The 18155-nt window shown below is 41.3% G+C and overlaps 1 protein-coding gene across 1 annotated transcript in view; it reads left to right on the forward strand.

The window, feature by feature from the left end:
- MICU2 (mitochondrial calcium uptake 2) overlaps positions 1-18155 on the forward strand; it is a 256302-nt gene that overhangs the window by 129702 nt on the left and 108445 nt on the right. Inside the window, exon 2 of the mRNA XM_054015452.1 lies at positions 17940-18087. Coding sequence (XP_053871427.1) covers positions 17940-18087 — 148 coding nt within the window. The remainder of the gene's footprint in view (positions 1-17939; positions 18088-18155) is intronic.

An 18155-nucleotide genomic window follows, 5' to 3' on the forward strand; every position in this document is an offset into this window, starting at 1 on the left:
AGTCCCAGGATTACAACCACTTTTCTCCCCAGATCCCCCCAGCTGCTCCCAAGTGTAAAGTCAGTATGGCAGAGAATCTGCCTAGTATGTCAACTGAAAAGTTATGGGGAAGAAAAAATTTTCTTCTAAAAATATTTGCTCAATTTTTCAGGTTCCTGTATCGCTTTCATGCCTGTAGTTCGGTTCTTGGGTATATTCATTGCTATAGATAGATATTACTGTACTAGCATAAAAATAAGAGCTATGAAGAAAATTAATACCATTTTTCATGTTAACATGCAGGGATCTAAATCTGAATACAATCTACATGAAGTAGATACAGTACATTTTCCACTTATCAACTGACTGGTTATTTTAATACAAACTATCGAGCTTTCTGAGACGACTCAAAACATCTATTTCATGTGTATTTTGCCTTTGAGGTGTTTATATGACTTTTCTCTGTTCTGTATATATTTAGTACTTCTAAAAAAGTGAGTGCAAGCAATGTACTATTGAAATAGTGTAATGTATAAGTAGTGCAGTGTGATAACTTGCAAGTTGAAGTGTAAATGTATGATTTTTAAATGAGTTGGTTGTGTGTCTTGTTAGAACTTGTGGACCCTGCCTACCTTTATTATATTTTCTTTGTAGATTTATTTTTTGCTTCCTACTTTGTCTTCAGTTTATATTTTAAGAAGGATCAGGGTGACCAGATGTCCTGATTTTATAGAGAGAGTCCTGATAGTCGGGGCTTTTTTTTTATATAGGTGCCTATTACCCCTGTCCCGATTTTTCACATTTGCTGCCCGGTCACTCTCTAAGAATGATCTAATCAAAAGCAAAGATCACTGGATTTGAAATGTAGACATTAAAAAGCTTTGAACTAAGGCTTACTGATGTACTATTGCCCTTATTGTTACTTATATTGTAGTGGTACCCAAAAGCCCCAGATCAGGATTGAGGTCTCATTGTTCTAGGCACTGTATAAACACAAGGGAAGTCCTGCTCTTTGCACTGTTTACAGTCAAAGACCAATGAAATGCAAGCCAATGAAATGCAAAGAGTGAAAGAGAGATTTACAATCCAAATATATAAATATTTTATAGAGGTATTTTTAGACCCAAAGATACATAAATACATAATTATCCAACTGCTGCCTCAAACTTAGTCATCATTAATTATAGTCATCACAGCAGATATGTCTTTTATGTAAAGATTTGAAGACGGAGGGGATAGCAGCTATCTGTTTTCTTTAATAGGAACTGGTCCATCTAATCTGCTCCCTGCCATTTTGAAGTAGGTATATCCAGCAATGCTAAGGATCCTTGGATACTGCGCCATCTCAGTCTTAGCAGTGGTTGGTTGTAGACTTCTATTGATAGCCCATTCTGTACCCGATAATCCTTTCAGTGAAAAGTCTTTCAATATTCTATTGATTTCATTTTTGTAATTTGTTAGGTCTTTAATATTTTGAACTCACAAGTTTATGGCAGTTCAATAGTAGTGTTTTCAATTTCAGTTGTTAGACATAGTAATCTTAATAGCTGTAACCTTTTCAAATGGAAATAAATTTTATTTTTTTCTGGTTGGTCAGTGCCCAGGCTTGCAATTTGATCTCTTAGATCAAACCAGAGAAATAGAATGTGGAAATGAAATCATATGGGCTAATTCACTTCAAAAGAACATTTTGCTTGTGATCCGGTCCCTTTGATTTGGTATTGGTTATGGTATCTTGGTGTATTTGAATGAGTCTATATAATATGTGGCTCAGATTCTTTATTGTGAAAGCATGAGCTTTTCCTTTTTTAGCATAAATATTTTTAGCAGGATGGACTGATTTAAATCAGTGATGTAACTCGCTGATTTTAATCCTGACTTAAATCAGCAAGCAGAAAACCTTGATATAATGATGCATTTCTTATTTATTAGATTATTAATGTTTTACTTGTGATTTGTGTCAAGCTTTATTTGGATGAAAGTTCATATTCAGTTAAAAATGCACAAAACATTTTAAAATGTTTTAGTAAAATAAAACTTAAACGTACTGGGTACATAAGAAATAAAGTTTATCAGAAAGGTTATCAAAACCTGTTTTTGAATTTAAAATTTAATAGAACTATTAAACAAAGGACCTATTATCTATAGTTAGTGAATTGAACTGATTGTTTCTGGTTACCTTGCCCTCCAAGATTTTAGAACTAGTAGATCTCATCCTCTCACGTAGGTTTTTATCCATAGATTGGAAGAGGAAAACAAGCTTTTTTGCTTTTTCAACTACAATTGATTTCTTAACTTTGAATGAACTAGCCATTAAACTGAACTAGTTGAATAAAAATATTCTCTGTACGGGCAGAAGAAGCTAGTGCTGTCAATAGTGGTTTACTCCTTCAACAAACTCTGGTTCCACGTGCTTAGCCAGTGACTTCCATCAGTTCAGTGATATGACTTTATTTAAAACTTGGCCACAAACATACTGCTTAATGTTACTTTTTTAATTTAATTTAAATTATTTTATAGATTATAGTAATCTTAGGCCTTAACATAGGTTGTCATTTCACATTTAATTTTAAATACGTTTATTTTAAAAATAAACCCATATTTAATTTAAATACAAAAATTGAAGATAAATAAAAATCAGATTTTTAATTTTTTTATCCACCCTGATATTTACTTTTTTAAATGTTAGTATCTCATAAAATACATTTAGTAACTTACATGTGTGTATCCTGTGTATTTCTTGTCTGAAACCTTTGTCATCTGTGAAGTTTTAATTTTTTTAAGCCTAGGGACTTCAGGCTTTAATTTCTGATTCTGTGCATTCATACACTAAATGTGTCAAAACTTGCAGCACAGATTGAAGATAAATTAAGTTTTTAGTTTTAAATCTAGACTTTAAGACTTCCATATCTTGATAATTTCAAATTGGATTTGGTTAAATTTGATGTACAATAGTGACAAGTGTACTGCATAGTTTTTATCAGACTCAGAAATCTGAGGTGAACAAGATTTACTAAATCTGGGGATGGATTAAGCATGAAGTCATGGATCCATCCTCTGTGCGACAAGGCGGCCTGCTGGCCCCAGTGAGGTTTAAACTGCGCACAGACTTCTTTACTTATGCCTAAAACAGGCACAGTTAATGGAGCAATCAGTATACCCTGCCAAGTCTGCTGATATCCATGTGGGAGGAGGAAAAGAGAAACATTCCCCTCCTTATTGTGTCTGAGGGGAGGAAGAAAACAGCTTATGGCCCTCTCATTGTATCCAAAGGGGAGGGAAAGGAAAAGAGGACTCAGAGCTTTCCCTCAGTGAGGGGTTGAGGATAGAGGGAAAGATGAGGAAGTGAGGAGAGGAGGTGTTTAGAGGGGTGAACTGATAAGGAAAGGAAGAAAAGGAGACCAAGCTGGAAAAGAGGAAGAAGAGCTGGAGAGAGGACAGATGTGAACCCAGTATGGAAGGGAACAGAGTGAAGAAGGAATAACGTTCTTGGAGAGAAAATAGATTGAAAAATGTATATTATTGAACATCACAGAAAAATTGGACTGAGGGGAAAATGCATAGAAAAAGGTGATAACGCACCAAGATACTGCACGGTGTGCAAGGGAAGAAAAAATAGAGAAGAAAGGAAAAAGAAACTAACAATAGATGCAAGGGAGGAAACACAGTAAGTTTATTTTTAAAATAGTTCGGACTAAAATATTCTACTCTCTATACGCACATGTGTTATGCACATATTTAAGTCCTCCCTTGTATGCTATTTGTACTTTGATAGCCATACTGTCATGTTAACTCTTGCTTTTAGCTCATTTTTTCAGTTGCACTTAATACACATGTATTATTTCAAAATTACTTTTCAAAAAGATACATAACTGGATTTTCTTCACAAAATAATATATATAATTAGAACAGGTGTCACAGATCCTAGCAAGTGTCCCTTCCTAGCTAACCATGAGGATTGCTGTAAGGGGAATCCAAGCTTCTGTGCTCTGGATTCCCTGGGGTGTTTTAGGCTCCCGGAGTCTGAACGGAGTCCAGCCACTGCCCCAATCTCAGGGTCTCTAGGCACATTCCCAGGGAGAAGACATTCTATCTGGCATCCCCCTTGTGAGTGCTGGAACCTGCTGTCCAGCCACCGAACTGTCTGGGCACCACACTGACCCTTCAAACTCCTCAGTACTTGAATATACCAGAACTCCCCCAGAACTCCACTCCCAAAGATGTGAAGCTTCTGGTTTACAGTTTAACTACCTCATGGGCATGCAGTAGTTGTGAAGCAGTCAACACAAACATGTTTTGTTCAGTCTATCTCTTTATACTCTTTACTTAACAGATCAAGCACAGGAAAGTACAGATCATAATCCTAAATCCAATATGTCCCTCACTATGTCACCCTTCCTTTGGAAGGGGATCATCTGTGTTCTGTCAAGCAGACAGGCAGTGTTCTCCACTGCACTTGCCTACCCTGCCCCTGGAGGAGCCTCCATCCCTCATCTTAATCTGGTCAAATGGCTCTCAATTCCCCTGTGTGAGTCCCTTTATAGACTCCTCCTGGGGTCACCTGCTTCTTTTGGTCTGATTTTTGGTAATTTTCCATTTCTCGCAAACCTCCCTCCTGACAAGAGGAGGAAGTGTCTTCTCCCAGATAGAATAAACCTATTGTCCCATGGTGTTTTACTTTGAAAAATTATAGTTGAATGCTGTCATATCTGGCCTGGCAGAGACATGGCACAACCCAGCTAACTCATGGGGGATTCACATGAGGGCTTTCTTTGAGACTGTAATTTCTTGATTCAATTTCATAAAATCATCCAAAATTCAGAAGTGGTAAAGATAGAATCCCTAATTCATCACAATGTCATCCTTCATACAGAAAGAAAATTAACAAAAATAATAGTTCTGTGAGTCCTGTTCAGCCAGCTGGGAACCAGGTTGCTGATACAATCCAAAATACAAAAGAAAACCCATGCATTCTTCACTAGCTTTCCAAATAAAATTCATGAAGTTAAGCAGTTTTATTGCACAAATTTCAAACTAACTTGAAGTGGAAAGCACATTAATGGAGAAATTGCTGCCCTTAAGCATTTCTCAATGCAAGCAGCAGACCATAGCTTCTGAAATAATGCTCACAGTGTCCAATAGCTTCCTAACAGCTGATCCACTGCCATGTCAACAGTAGGGGAAACACTTGCATCATTAGAGGGTGGTTCTGACCTCATTCAAGTCTAATTCACCATTAACTATTGTAGCTATACCATTACAATTCTCAAATTAACATTCAAGGTCTGACTTAAAACTACAAAAGCAACTAAATTCAGAGTTAAGGATGAAACTCCATCCTTTTTTTTTTTTTTTTTTTTTTTTTTTGGTCTGATTGCATACTTCTGGTTCCAAATGAGATGTGTGGTTGACTGGTCAATTTATAACTCTGGTGTACGTAACTCTGAGGTTCTTTTGTGGTTCTTTGTAGTTTAATTTCATCTTATGTGGCCCTATTAAAGACAAAAATAAGCCCAAATTGTTCTAGCAGTCATTTTTGATTATGCTTACAAGAGCATTTTTAAAAATAGTAATAACTCTTTGTTATTGTTAGTTTTTTGAGTAAATATGAATTTTATATCCTATTTGGTATGAGTTATGGCTGCTGTGTTTATTAATAGATGTTTTTATACCTAAACTCTATTTTTTTAAGTTGTCACTTTTATCCACTTATAAATACAAGAATGTTCCCTATAGTATATTTGTCATTATTTAATCCTATTTTGAAGATGATCTACAAAGAGGGGGGAAATGGATTGTTCCCCCTTTTGCTTATTTATGATGTATAAACACTTGAAAGCTGTGGAGGATTTTTATTATTGTTGCTGTCGTTGTTTTTCAATTAAGGTGTTTTTCTGCTTCTTTTTTTCCTTAGAAATGTCAGGAATGTTGAGTCTTACCATCCTTTTTTGGTTGAAGGGCTACTTGGTTGACTCAGGAAAATGTGCTAGGAACCTTTCAGACCTTAATTGAAGTGGGAGAGGTGTTGAATCCTTAACAGAGAGAGGTTTTTCTCCAAGTTTATGTATTTAGTTGGTATTAGCAAAAAAAAAAAGTTTGTAATTGTATAAAAATTACATCACCCTCATGACAAATGTTGGTGATTAGATCTTGGGTAAAGGCTAGCTCAGTGAAGCTTGCTGGGGACTAGTCTCAGATAACAATGGTAGGTAGAGAAAAGCAACCAAAAGATGGGTGAGTGTTAGAATGGTCCATGTAATTAAGGGGATGGTGGCTACCATTTGGGACACAGGTTTACAATTTAGGGGTCTTACAAAACCTCATGCTGCTCCTGGATGTCTGGGTAGAAGTTCTGGCCAAGAGTGTTTTTTCCATCCATGCTTGCCTAGAAAAGTCTGACAGTTTTTATTTTAGGTGTGGATTTTGCTGTAGTTGTTAATGACTTTGTCCCACTGAGATGACACTGCTATAACACATTTTACTTGGGACTACCTCTTGAGATTATCTGGAAACTGCTGCTGGAGCAGAAAGATTCTGCCTTCTTATTCAGCAGAGTTTCACCCAAAGAGATTAGACAAACACCTGTCAGGGATGGTCTAGATAATACTTAGTCCTGCCATGAGTGCAGGGGACTGGACTAGGTGACCTCTCGAGGTCCCTTCCAGTCCTATGATTCATTTTCTAACCAGCAAAAACACTATAAAGTGAGACATTCAAAGTTGATAAGTGTCTGCATTTTTTACATTTATGTTGTTTTGTACTTTAATAGGAAGAGTAAAAGAGACAATGGCATGTACCATAGTGTTCTGGCATTTAATTAATTTTTTAATGAGCAGTTAGATAAGGTTATGTTTGTTACTGTTAAGCAAATGAAACTTTCCTGTAGAAAGACCTTTGATACCTTATATAGAAAGCAACACAGTCCTGATCTCTGTGCGAGTAGGTGGGACTTTATTGTTAGAATAAACTACATTAAACATTGAAAGGAGCTGTGAGCTTTGACCTTTTATATTTCCAGCCAAATGTGATTACAGCAGAATTGCAGGAGATAAAATAGTAAGCATATTATATGGCATGAAAAAAATATAGGTTCCAGCACTTTTACAGATAGCTAACGAAGAACAAAAATACTGTGGAATCAGTGAAAACTTTTTAAAATTATTCTATTTTGTAATGAAAGAAAATGATACACTGGATATAGCATATGGCTGGATACTACTGGTCTAAATCCAGAGAAACCATTGTCTTCAACTGAGAGCAGAATTTGTCTGTAATTTTGTTACAAAATCCTACTGTCAATCCACCACTACCACTCCCCACTGTTAAATCTGTATGTTTAAATTGGCATTTGGGTATTTATAAGTCCACTGAACTAAGAAAAGCATCTTTTTAAATTTAGCTAAAACTGCAGTGGTGATGGCTGTTCTTCTGAATGATTATTTTTCCAAACTATAAGAGAACATGCTCAGGCCTGGAAAGTCATATTACTCTATTTCTTGTGGTGTTCTGGCTCAGTCACAAATTTTCTAGCCTTTGGTCCAAAAGGTTGTGAAATCAAGTTCTATAGCAAGACCTGAACTCCAAATGAATGCTAGGTTGTGTAGTACTAGGGTGATGCTATACTGTTTATTTAAAATGTTTGGTTAGTTACAGCTGTGCTGTATCTCTTTCCTGAGTACCAAGTAAATAACAGTCATAAACAGTATAGTGCAAATGATAGGATGCCAGATGCTGCATCTAAAATAGCAGACAAGAATGTCCAGTCCCAAAAAGGCTTAAGGTGAGACAATGTCTTAAAACTAGAGGCTGGTTTTACTTAAACTTGTAGCTTATTCCAGCTTTATCTGTTGCAACCTCAAAAGCATTCCAGTCCAACCGACAAGGAAGGTAAGAGGTTAGACCAGGGATCGGCAACATTTGACACGCGGCCCACCAGGATAAGGCCCCTGGCTGGCCGGGCCGGTTTGTTCGGTTGTTGCGATCGGCTGAACCTGCGGACGCGGACGGTAAATAAACAGCCCGGCTCACCATGGGGCTGCGTGCCAAAGGTTGCTGATCCCTGGGTTAGACCTTCTAGGTCGTAAGATCTTTTCTTCAGTCAGCCTTCAGTTCCTCGGCTCTAACTACCTGTCATTGCTAGCTAAATATGACTTTTTGAATTATCCGCCAGTTAGCAGACTTTGCAGACAAGCTGCCCCAACAGGACCATGCTCGCTTCCAGGATATTCTGGAGGAAGGTAAATTGGTTGCCAGGATGACGCTCCAGGCTGCAGTAGATCCAGCAGACGCATCTTCCTGTACTATGGCAACTGGGATCATCATGAGGAGGAAATCGTGATTACGTTCCTCTGGTTTCCCTAGGGAGGTGCAGAACACAATTGAGGACCTCCCCTTCGATGAAGCTTACTTCTTCAATCAGAAAACTGACGATTCCCTGCACTCACTCAAAGAATCTAGAGTCACCCTGCTATCTCTGGGCATTTATACTCCGGTGCCCAAGCAAAAGTTTTATCATTCACATCCTGCACAGCAATACAGGATGGTCTCCATCCTCCTTTCAGGGCACAGGGTTCAACTCCACCTACTTCCTGGTACCCAAGAAAAAAGGAGGATGGAGACCAAACTAGATCACAGTCAGCTCAACCGCTTAGTACGCAAGCCAAAGTTTCATATGGTCGTACTTGCAGCCATCATACCCTCACTAGAAAGAGGCATGTGTTTACGGCTCTCAGTATGCAAGATGCTTACTTTCAAATAGCTATCCACCCAACCCACAGATTATTCCTGAGTTTTACGGTGAGCACTCAAAACTTCTAATGCAAAGTCCTGCCGTTCGGACTCGCTGCTTCCTACGTTTCACCAAGGTTTTCTCCATGGTGGCAGCCCACTTCCAGCGTCAAAGAGTCCTCGTCTTCCCTTATCTTAACAATTGTCTGCTGGCAACCCAGTCCAGATGAGAAGCTTGAGTATCGACATCCCAGCTGCTTCTATTCCTCTCCTCCCTGGGAGTCAGTGTGAACATCAAAAAATCGACTTTAGACCCAACTCAGTCCCTGGAATTCATCGTAGCACACATTGATGCAGTCTCTGAGCATGCCTACGTACCAGAGGACAGGTTCTGGATCCTGCTGGAACTAATCGTTTCAGTGACTTCCAACCTCTCTGTTCCGGCCAGAACTTGCCTTTCCCTCCTTGGCCCCATGGCAGCATGCTCATCTTCATTTCTGCTGTCTACAACTGTGTTTACAGAACATCCATTCTCCCACACTCCATTCCATGGACACCATTCTGACTCTTCCCAACGAGGTCCTCTTCTCCCTTTGGTGGTGGACAAACCTGGATCAGGTTTGCTCTGGGATTTCTTTCCTTATATAATGATCATTCTCCCCTAATATAATGATCATTACGGATGCATCTCTTGATGGATGGGGCGCCCACATGACACACAGGGCTTGGACTGCTCGGGACTCCAGGATGCACATTAATATCCTAGAACTTTGGGCAGTAAGGAGAGCGTGTTGCACATTCCTCCCACCCAGCCACTCCCGCCATATTCTTATCATGTTGGATAACACCACAACCATTTACTACTTAAACAAGGGAGACCCGAAGTTGCCAGCACTTTGTGTGGAAATGGTGCATCATATACAGTATCCTCTTGTCAGCGGCCTATCTCCCAGGGACTCAGAATGTGATTGCAGATACTCTCAGCAGGAACTTTGTGATTGACCAAGAGTGGGAGCTCCACGATTCAATGATCGTGGATATTTTTGACCGCTGGGGTACTCAGACCAGGGATCTCTTTGCCTCCCACACCAATGCCAGATGCATCCCATACTATTCCAGGAGCAGACTTGGAGCCCGCTCCTAACGCGACACCCTGGTCCTTGACTGGTTGGGCTGAATCAATTATGCCTTCCCTCTCCTACCCACTCGTGCCCCATATTCTCCACAAGATTCAATGGGAGGAGGTGACGGTCATTCTGATCACCATGTTCTGGCCTTGCCAGTTCTGGTTTCCTCCTCTTCTTCTCATGTTAAGGTATCCTCCACTCAGGCTACTGACTTTCCTGGAACTGCTCACTCAGCACAATGGCAAGATCAGATGCCCCAATCTGCAGACGCTTCACCTGAGAGCCTGGTTTTTGGATGAGCATCTTCACTAGCACAGAAGTATTCATTGGCAGTCTGAGACATCCCCTCGAGTAGCAGGAAAAGAATCCACAAAGTGGTCCTACCAGGTCAAGGGGAAACATTTCACCTTCTGGGCCCAACAGAAGAGTATGGCTCCTGAGGCCGTCAGCATCCCTCTCCTCTTGGACTATCTCCTGTCCCTGAAAGCGTCAGGACAAGCTCTCAGCTCCATCAAGGTGCACATAGCACCCATTAGTGCTTTTCCCACCCTGTGGAGGGGCACTCAGTTTTCACTCACCCATTAACTGTCAGATTCTGGAAGGGCCTTGTATGATCATACCCTTCTATCCAACCCTCAACCTTGTCCTCACGGCACTGATGAAGTTACCCTTCGAACTTCTGGCCTTCTGCTCCCTTTCTCTTCTCTCCATGAAGGTCACCTTCCTGATAGCCATCACCTCTGCAAAGAGGGTAGGCAAATTGGGGGGGGCCATGATGGCAGGACCCCCCTTTCACCATGTTTCATAAAGACAAAGTTTCCCTATGCTTACATCCCAGGTTTCTGCTGAAGTTGGTTTCCCGTTTTCACCTCAGCCAACCCATACACGTCTTCCCTAAGCCACATGCCTCAGCAGAGGAACAATGCCGTCACTCCCTTGATGTCTGAAGGGCCCTCACCTTCTACCTGCAAAGGAGAAAGCTATTCGGGAAATCTTCTAGACTATTTGCCACTATAGCGGAGAAGATTAAGGGCCAGACCATTTCCACTCAGAGAATTTCTAAGTGGATTTTGAAGTGCATTATGCTCTGCTATCGTTTGTTGGATCTGTCTCCACCCATTGGGGTCCAAGCCCACTCCTCGAGTGCAAGCATCTACTACAGCCGCGCTCCACCACCTGCTGCTCACAGAGATATGTATGGTAGCCACATGGAGTTTGGTACATGCCTTTTCCTCCTATTATGCCCTCTTGTAAGACTCTGAGATAGATGCCTCATTTAGTGCAGCTGACTTCCGCTCCACAGTTTCATCATCTTCCTCGCACCCTCCTCCTAACTAGGTACTGCTTATCAATCACCCTCAGTGGAATATAATCGGGATCATCACTCAAAGAAGAAGAGGAGTTTACTTACCTGTAACTGGAGGTCCTTCAAGATATGTGGCCTCTATCTGTATTACAATCCCGCCCTCCTTCCCCTCTGCTGCAGACCTGGTTGATTTGTGGTGGAGACATAACTGAGAGAATGGTCAGTCTGCCCTGCCACTTATTGCCTCCATTGAAACTATGAGGCGGTACAAAGGCACATGCATGGACCAACACACACTACTATTTTTAAAAGCTCCGGCTCTGGGCGTATGGCGCATGCGCATAACCCAGATAGGGACCACACATCTCAAAGAACCTCCTTTTATGAGGACTGTCAGAATAGGAAAGGTTGCAATTCCTTAGGCCCAATACCTTAGGGAATTTCTAGTTTAGTCCTGAAAAAGTCCTGGGATCCCTTTTCAGTACATTTCTCTATTACAAGCAGTGAGGTACCCTGCAAGTTTTCTGGCCAGGATCAGTCTGTAGTGTTTTGTTGGGGGCAGCAGGAAGCTGAACAAGGAAGCAGACTGTGACTGGCAGACGTTGCAGCAGAGTTGTTGCAGTGATTCATGCACAGTTCCTGCTAGCAGGAGGTTGCTGCAACAGTGGGAAGCAGTTATATTCCAACACCCCAAAGCCAGCGCCTCTCCCAGTCTCTGTATTTACCTTTCACAAGGTCAGCAGCTCTTCCTTTCTTGAGCCAACAACCTATCATAGTAGGCTAACCACTTCTGTGGCTAATTCCCTGTTTCTAGGACACTATGGACGCAATGAACTTTCTTCAAGCTATTCTCCCTTGTCTAGCTGCTGTACAAGAACTACTTTTGAGCCCATTTCTATATAACCCTCAGGATCCAGGACCCCTTTCCAGTCTCTGCTGTTTCGCCACAAATTCCTCACAGAACTCTGCTGCAATGTCTGCCAGTAGGGTTGCCAATTTTGGTTGGACGTATTCCTAGAGGTTTCATCACATGACATAATCTTTAATGAAAGATTAATTCCTGGAGACTCCAGGGCAAACCTGGAGAGTTGGCACCATATCTGCCAGTCACAGTCTGCTTCATTGCTCAGCTTCCTGATGCTAATGCAGCTCTCTAGTTCCTCCTGATACAGTGACTTTCCAAAGAGAGATGGCTTTCTGCATCAGACTCTTCCTTCCAAACAGTTTCCATCCCTATTGGCTAGGAGAGGGAAGTAAGGCTGCTCTTCCACCCCGTTGGCAGTCCGAAAAATTGTAGAGAGTTTGCTGCTCAACAGATTCAACGTACGATATTACAATATATATTTAACAGCCTAAACAATAATCCAGAATACGCTGTATGTTATGCACAATGCGGCCAATATAATGTAGCAGTAAACCTACAAGAAACTTTAGCTAGTTCATGTTCATATCCAAAAAAACTTTGCAGTTTGTCCTATAATGAGACCAGCTATAATAAATTTAATATCTATCATGTCTAAAGCAAACAAAAACTGTTCATATTTGAGAAGCAGAGAATAATCTAAATTATCCTCACAGAGCTATGCCTTCTGCTTCGTTTAAATGAGCTTTGTTTCTGCTTAGTTGTTTTAGAAGGAAGATTTTGGCTGAAACATATTAGAGGGGTAAAGGGTTGGAGTTTGGGGATTTCTGTTGAATGGGGCAGAGGGGCTGGCCAGCACTAGGGTGACCAGACAGCAAGTGTGAAAAGTCGGGACGGGGTGGGGGGATAATAGGAGCCTGTATAAGAAAAAGACCCCAAAATCGGGACTGTCCCTATAAAATCGGGATATCTGGTCACCTGCATCCCCTGTCCTGACTTTTCACACTTGCTGTCTGGTCACCCTAATGCGGGCTGGCCCCCACCCCCATCTAGGCCCCCCTTGCTCCTGGCCCCCTGACGGCCCCTTTAGCATTTGGTGTCTGATTTCAGTAGCCAGAATTAATAGTTTTTCTCCTGATAGCAAACTAGTTTTTGCAGTATATTTTATATCTGTTCAAGACTTTGGGTTGTGCCCACCTCTATATTTTTAAATAGTCAAAATGCCAGATCAGAAAAAAAACATTGTTCCTGTGAATAAACACAACATTTTTTGGTAGGGCAGGGAGAGGAGAAATCTGATTGTTTTTCTTCAAGTGCTTGCTCATGTCCATTCCATATTAGGTGTGTGTGCTCGCCATATGCACCAATGCCGGAAGTTTTTCCCTCAGTGGTATCCATAAGGGACCATCTCTGGCACCCCCTGGAGCAACACACACATGCTGCCGTATAAGGGGTGCCACTGGCTCCCCCCCCCGCCTCCCTCTCCGTTCCTTCTTGCTGCCAGTGATGGTGCTGGAACATCTGCTGCTTTGACTAGCATTACGTTTTGTTCAGTGTTTCTTTCGAATGTTTTCCTGTAAAATAGTTGTACATAATTAATAGTTAAGAGTTCCCTTAGTGTTAGTTCTAGTTTAGTTGATCCCGGTCGAGCAGTGTGAGACATAGATAGACGGATTACCAATGCCAATCCACCAAATGCCAATGGTCTCTAAGGTCCCGCGCAAGGGACTCATCTTGATCGGATAGGTCTATGTCAAAACATAGTGGCTGGCACCGCACAGAGAAGGGCCGCCGGGCCGCATGATCATGGTTGCTGGACAGCGACCACTCTGCTTCTGGCTCCGGCACTGAGCAGGAGTCCTTGACAGCAGGACAGGCCCTGGCACCGACGGTACCATCTACATTATTGGCACTGCAACCCACCACATGGCCCCAAGGCCAGTGGCCGGAGGCTTGGTACCCCTGGAACCCTTGGGGGTTTACCCAGTCTTCGCAGACAGTCCGGTTGTGGCGGGGGCCTCGGATAGGCCATCAGCCTCAGCATCCTGCCCTCCACCAGAGGTGGAGACCCCAGAAAGGAAGACACCCCCCCCCGGCCCATGAGGACCATGGGGAACAGCCGGCTGGGCCACCATGGCACATGGCAGATCCCACAGCACCAGCTTCATCCTCATTGTCGCCGGACAAAACTATTATGGGTCCCCCTCAACCAGTTCCACAAGATGATGCTGAAGCTCATCAGGAACTATTGAAGAGGGTCTTCTGCAACCTGGGGCTCCAGATAGAAGAGCTAGAGGAACCATCGGACTCCCTGTTCAATGTCCTTTGCTCCACGGCACCTGCTAGGGTGGCTTTTACCCTACATGAAGGGATATTGAAAATCAATAATGCCGTATGGCAAATCCCCTCCTCCCTGCCCCCCTTTCAAAAAGGGCTGAACGCAAATACTTTGTGCCAGCTAAAGGCCACGAGTACTTCCACACTCACCTGGCCCCAAACTCCCTCATAGTTGAGGCTGTTAGACAAAGGGAGAGGCAGGGGCAACTCAGGGCTATGCCCAAGAATAAAGACTCAGAGACAGGATCTGTTTGGGCAAAAAATTTATTCATCTTGCAGCCTTCAATTGAGAGTGGCCAATCACCACACCCTCCTGGGCCACTACAACTATAACATGTGGCAGGCCATGGCCAAGTTTGAGGTTTCGCTTCCCAAAGGGTCCAGGAAGGAATTCTGGGTGATCCTCGAGGAAGGCATGGCTGCAGCCAGAGCAGCCCTCCAGGCAGTTTGACGCGGTAGACTCCGAGGCTCGCACCATGACCTCGGCCATCTCCATGCGGCGGGCATCCTCGCTGCTCATCTCTGGTCTGTCAATTGATGCTCAGCAGCAGGGACGGCTTTAGGAAGTGCGGGGCCCGATTCGAACAGTTTTGACGGGGCCCCGGCAGGGGTGACTGAAAAAAAAAAAAACACGTAAAAAACACGTGGGGCTTGTACTCACCAGGCGGCGCTCCTAGTCTTCGGCGGTGGGTCCTTCACTCGTTCCAGGTCTTCAGTGGCACTGAAGGACCTGCCGCTGAAGTGCTGCCAAAGACCCAGAGCGAGTGAAGGACCCGTCGCTGAAGTGCCGCCAAAGACCCGGAGCGCTGCCGGGTGAGTAAAAATTAAAAAGGAGCCTCTAGCCAGGGAAGGGATTCTCGGCCACTTGCCCCCACCCAGCGGCCCTGCCACTGGGCGCGGGGCCCGATTCGGGGGAATTGGTGGAATTGGCCTAAAGCCGGCCCTGCTCAGCAGTCAATGCTTTTTTCTTACCAAAAATAAATTCTATTCCCTGTGTGTGTGTCTGTGTGTACACACATTTACAGCTGTTTTATTTAAATTTAAAATTTTCAACTGTTGAAGTTCAGCAATTTTAATATCACTAATAAGTCATGTTTTGGCCATTGTTAAAACAAGTATTCTAGTATTTTAGGAGCTTGAAAATCCAATTGACATGGACAGTTGTATAATAGGATTAACTCTTAATCTTCTTCCAGAAGCACAACATAATAAGTTTATGCAAAAAAAAAAAATCTTTCCATAGTTTCAATTAAAACAGTACTATAGAGCAATCTATTTTTAAGTTTGCTTTAGGGCACAAACTGTTGATATTATTATGAGATGATTCTAATAAGAATGCTGAATTTTAACAGCTCACAAATATGAATTATTCACTTGATATCTGAAGCAGCATTTGTTGAAACTTGTAAAAAGACAATTCTGTAGTAACCAATCCCAGAACTTTTAAACAGAGGTGATTAAAAAGAATTGAGACTTACTACATTAGAGTTGTTTTAAAATAGTATTTTTCAGAATCTGTGAATCTGATTAGCAGAAGAACAAAAATGCTGTTTGCATCTTCCACACCCATCTTTGTTCTAATGTACAAGATAAAGGAACGCTTTCTACTTGAAATCTGATCAGTTTAAAAATGAGTTTAAAATGGCTTCAGGTGCCACACCCGTCCCTCTGCTGCCAAGTTTTATTTTTCTAGTAACATTTTCCTAATTTTAAAATTTGTTTCACTTCCTTTATTGTTGTTCGAAAGACCCAAGTAAGCAAGGGAAACCGAATGACAGTACGGGGGTAAAAGTGAAATTGACTAATAATATAATATAAACAAAAGCACATGTCATCCAACATAGCATTTACACATGTACTTCACTTTAATGGGACTGCTTGATTTAAGTCATGCAGTTCGGAGCATAGCTGCAGTGCCTATCAAGATGGGTCTAGTCATCACTATAGCAGGCCAGAAAATGGAATTTCCATCCTATGGGAAATTCCAGTATTTCAAAAAATGTTCTTCATGAACTGGTACAAAAAGTCAAAATATTTCACGTGACAAAATCTGAAATATTTCGATTCAGAAACATTGAAACAAGCTTATTGAAATATAGTATAGAATTAAAAATTTCAACAAAAAATCAGTATAAGTGAAAACAAGAAAGTAGAAACAAAATACTCCATTTTGATTTTGAATTGTTTTTTAACTTTTACCTCAAATTTCATTTAAATTGATACGTTTCCTTGAAACATTTAGATTTTGAGATACCAGCTTTTTCCAATAGAAAACTTCCATAGAAAATGTTTCAACTAGCTCTAGTGTTTTGCTTATATTTTCCTTATATATCCTTTTCATTTATCCTTCATTTATTTATTTGCATTTTCAGATTGTAAAACCTTTTGGGCAGGAACTATATCTTCCTATAAGTCTCTACAGCATCTAATATAGTTTGGACTCGGCTGTTATAACTATAATTATTTATAATAGGTTACATATGGGGTCTTGGTACTCTGAGTTTGCCTAATTTAGATTTCCTTGTTTTTCCATCATTGTTCACAGTTGTTAGTGTTACTGAAGTGTAATAGCTTTGTATACAATTTCTAAGGAGTGACATGGGTGTAGGAAAATTGTTCCTCAGTATGAGTCAAATACATATGTCATATTCATTCTAAGAAACTCATATTTTCCCTATGCTCAGTTATTCTCTCTGAAATGGTAAAATATTATGCCTATCTCTTGTTTTCACTCCGTCCAGATTCTCTCTGCACCTAACATCACTTTCTGTTGCTGTTTCTGCAGTATTGCCAAAGCTTATGATTTTATCATAAGTCTCTCTAAATTTGGTGTTTTTCTTAAAGTCCCAGTTCATGGAGTCAGGTGATTATGTTAAAAGAAGAACAGGAGTACTTGTGGCACCTTAGAGACTAACAAATTTATTAGAGCATAAGCTTTCGTGGACTACAGCCCACTTCTTCGGATGCATATAGCATCCGAAGAAGTGGGCTGTAGTCCACGAAAGCTTATGCTCTAATAAATTTGTTAGTCTCTAAGGTGCCACAAGTACTCCTGTTCTTCTTTTTGCGGATACAGACTAACACGGCTGTTACTCTGAAACTTGTGATTATGTTAGAATCTCATCGCTGATTACAAAAAATAGTAAGTTTCAACCTCATGATTATGGAGAGGAGCTTGGAAGCATGAACCCTAAAGGCTCAAAACCCAGAAGGCAAATAAAAAGAACACAACTTATTTTTAAAATCTCATGATTGGGGGGATGATTTTTGGTGTGGACAATACTGCCTCTGCTTCTGTTGTCTAAAAATCCAAGCCCACACCTAAATTGGAAAAATCACTGTTCCTATATAATGTGTCATGGTAGTTGTTCCATAGCTAGACAAGAAGTTTTAACAATGGTTCAAAAAACATTTTGAACTGTGCATAAACCTATCCCTTTTTAAGGTTAAACTAGAGTAACTATCTTAATTACAACTAGTCCCTCTTACAGTTGTGACTTGACCTCAATATACTGAGGATAGTAGGCTGCCTTCTGATTAGGATAATGGTCTAAAGCCTAATCATATTTTTGTTACATTGTTTTTTCCCCCCTGTTTTTAGAAGGAAGATGTCGCTAATGAGGAGATGGCAGAAAAACTGTCTATTCGAAAACAGCGCTTTATGAAGTTTGCATCCTTGGAATATGATGGAGAATATTACATGACACCTAGAGACTTCCTGTTCTCAGTAATGTTTGATCAAGTCGGCCGTAAGTTGATTTCTCCTCAGTAAATTGTACTACTGATTTGTGTGAAGTTCCTATCCTTAGCTGATGAA

The sequence above is a fragment of the Malaclemys terrapin genome, chromosome 1 (genome assembly GCF_027887155.1).
Source record: "Malaclemys terrapin pileata isolate rMalTer1 chromosome 1, rMalTer1.hap1, whole genome shotgun sequence".
Classification (NCBI taxonomy): Eukaryota; Metazoa; Chordata; order Testudines; family Emydidae; genus Malaclemys; species Malaclemys terrapin.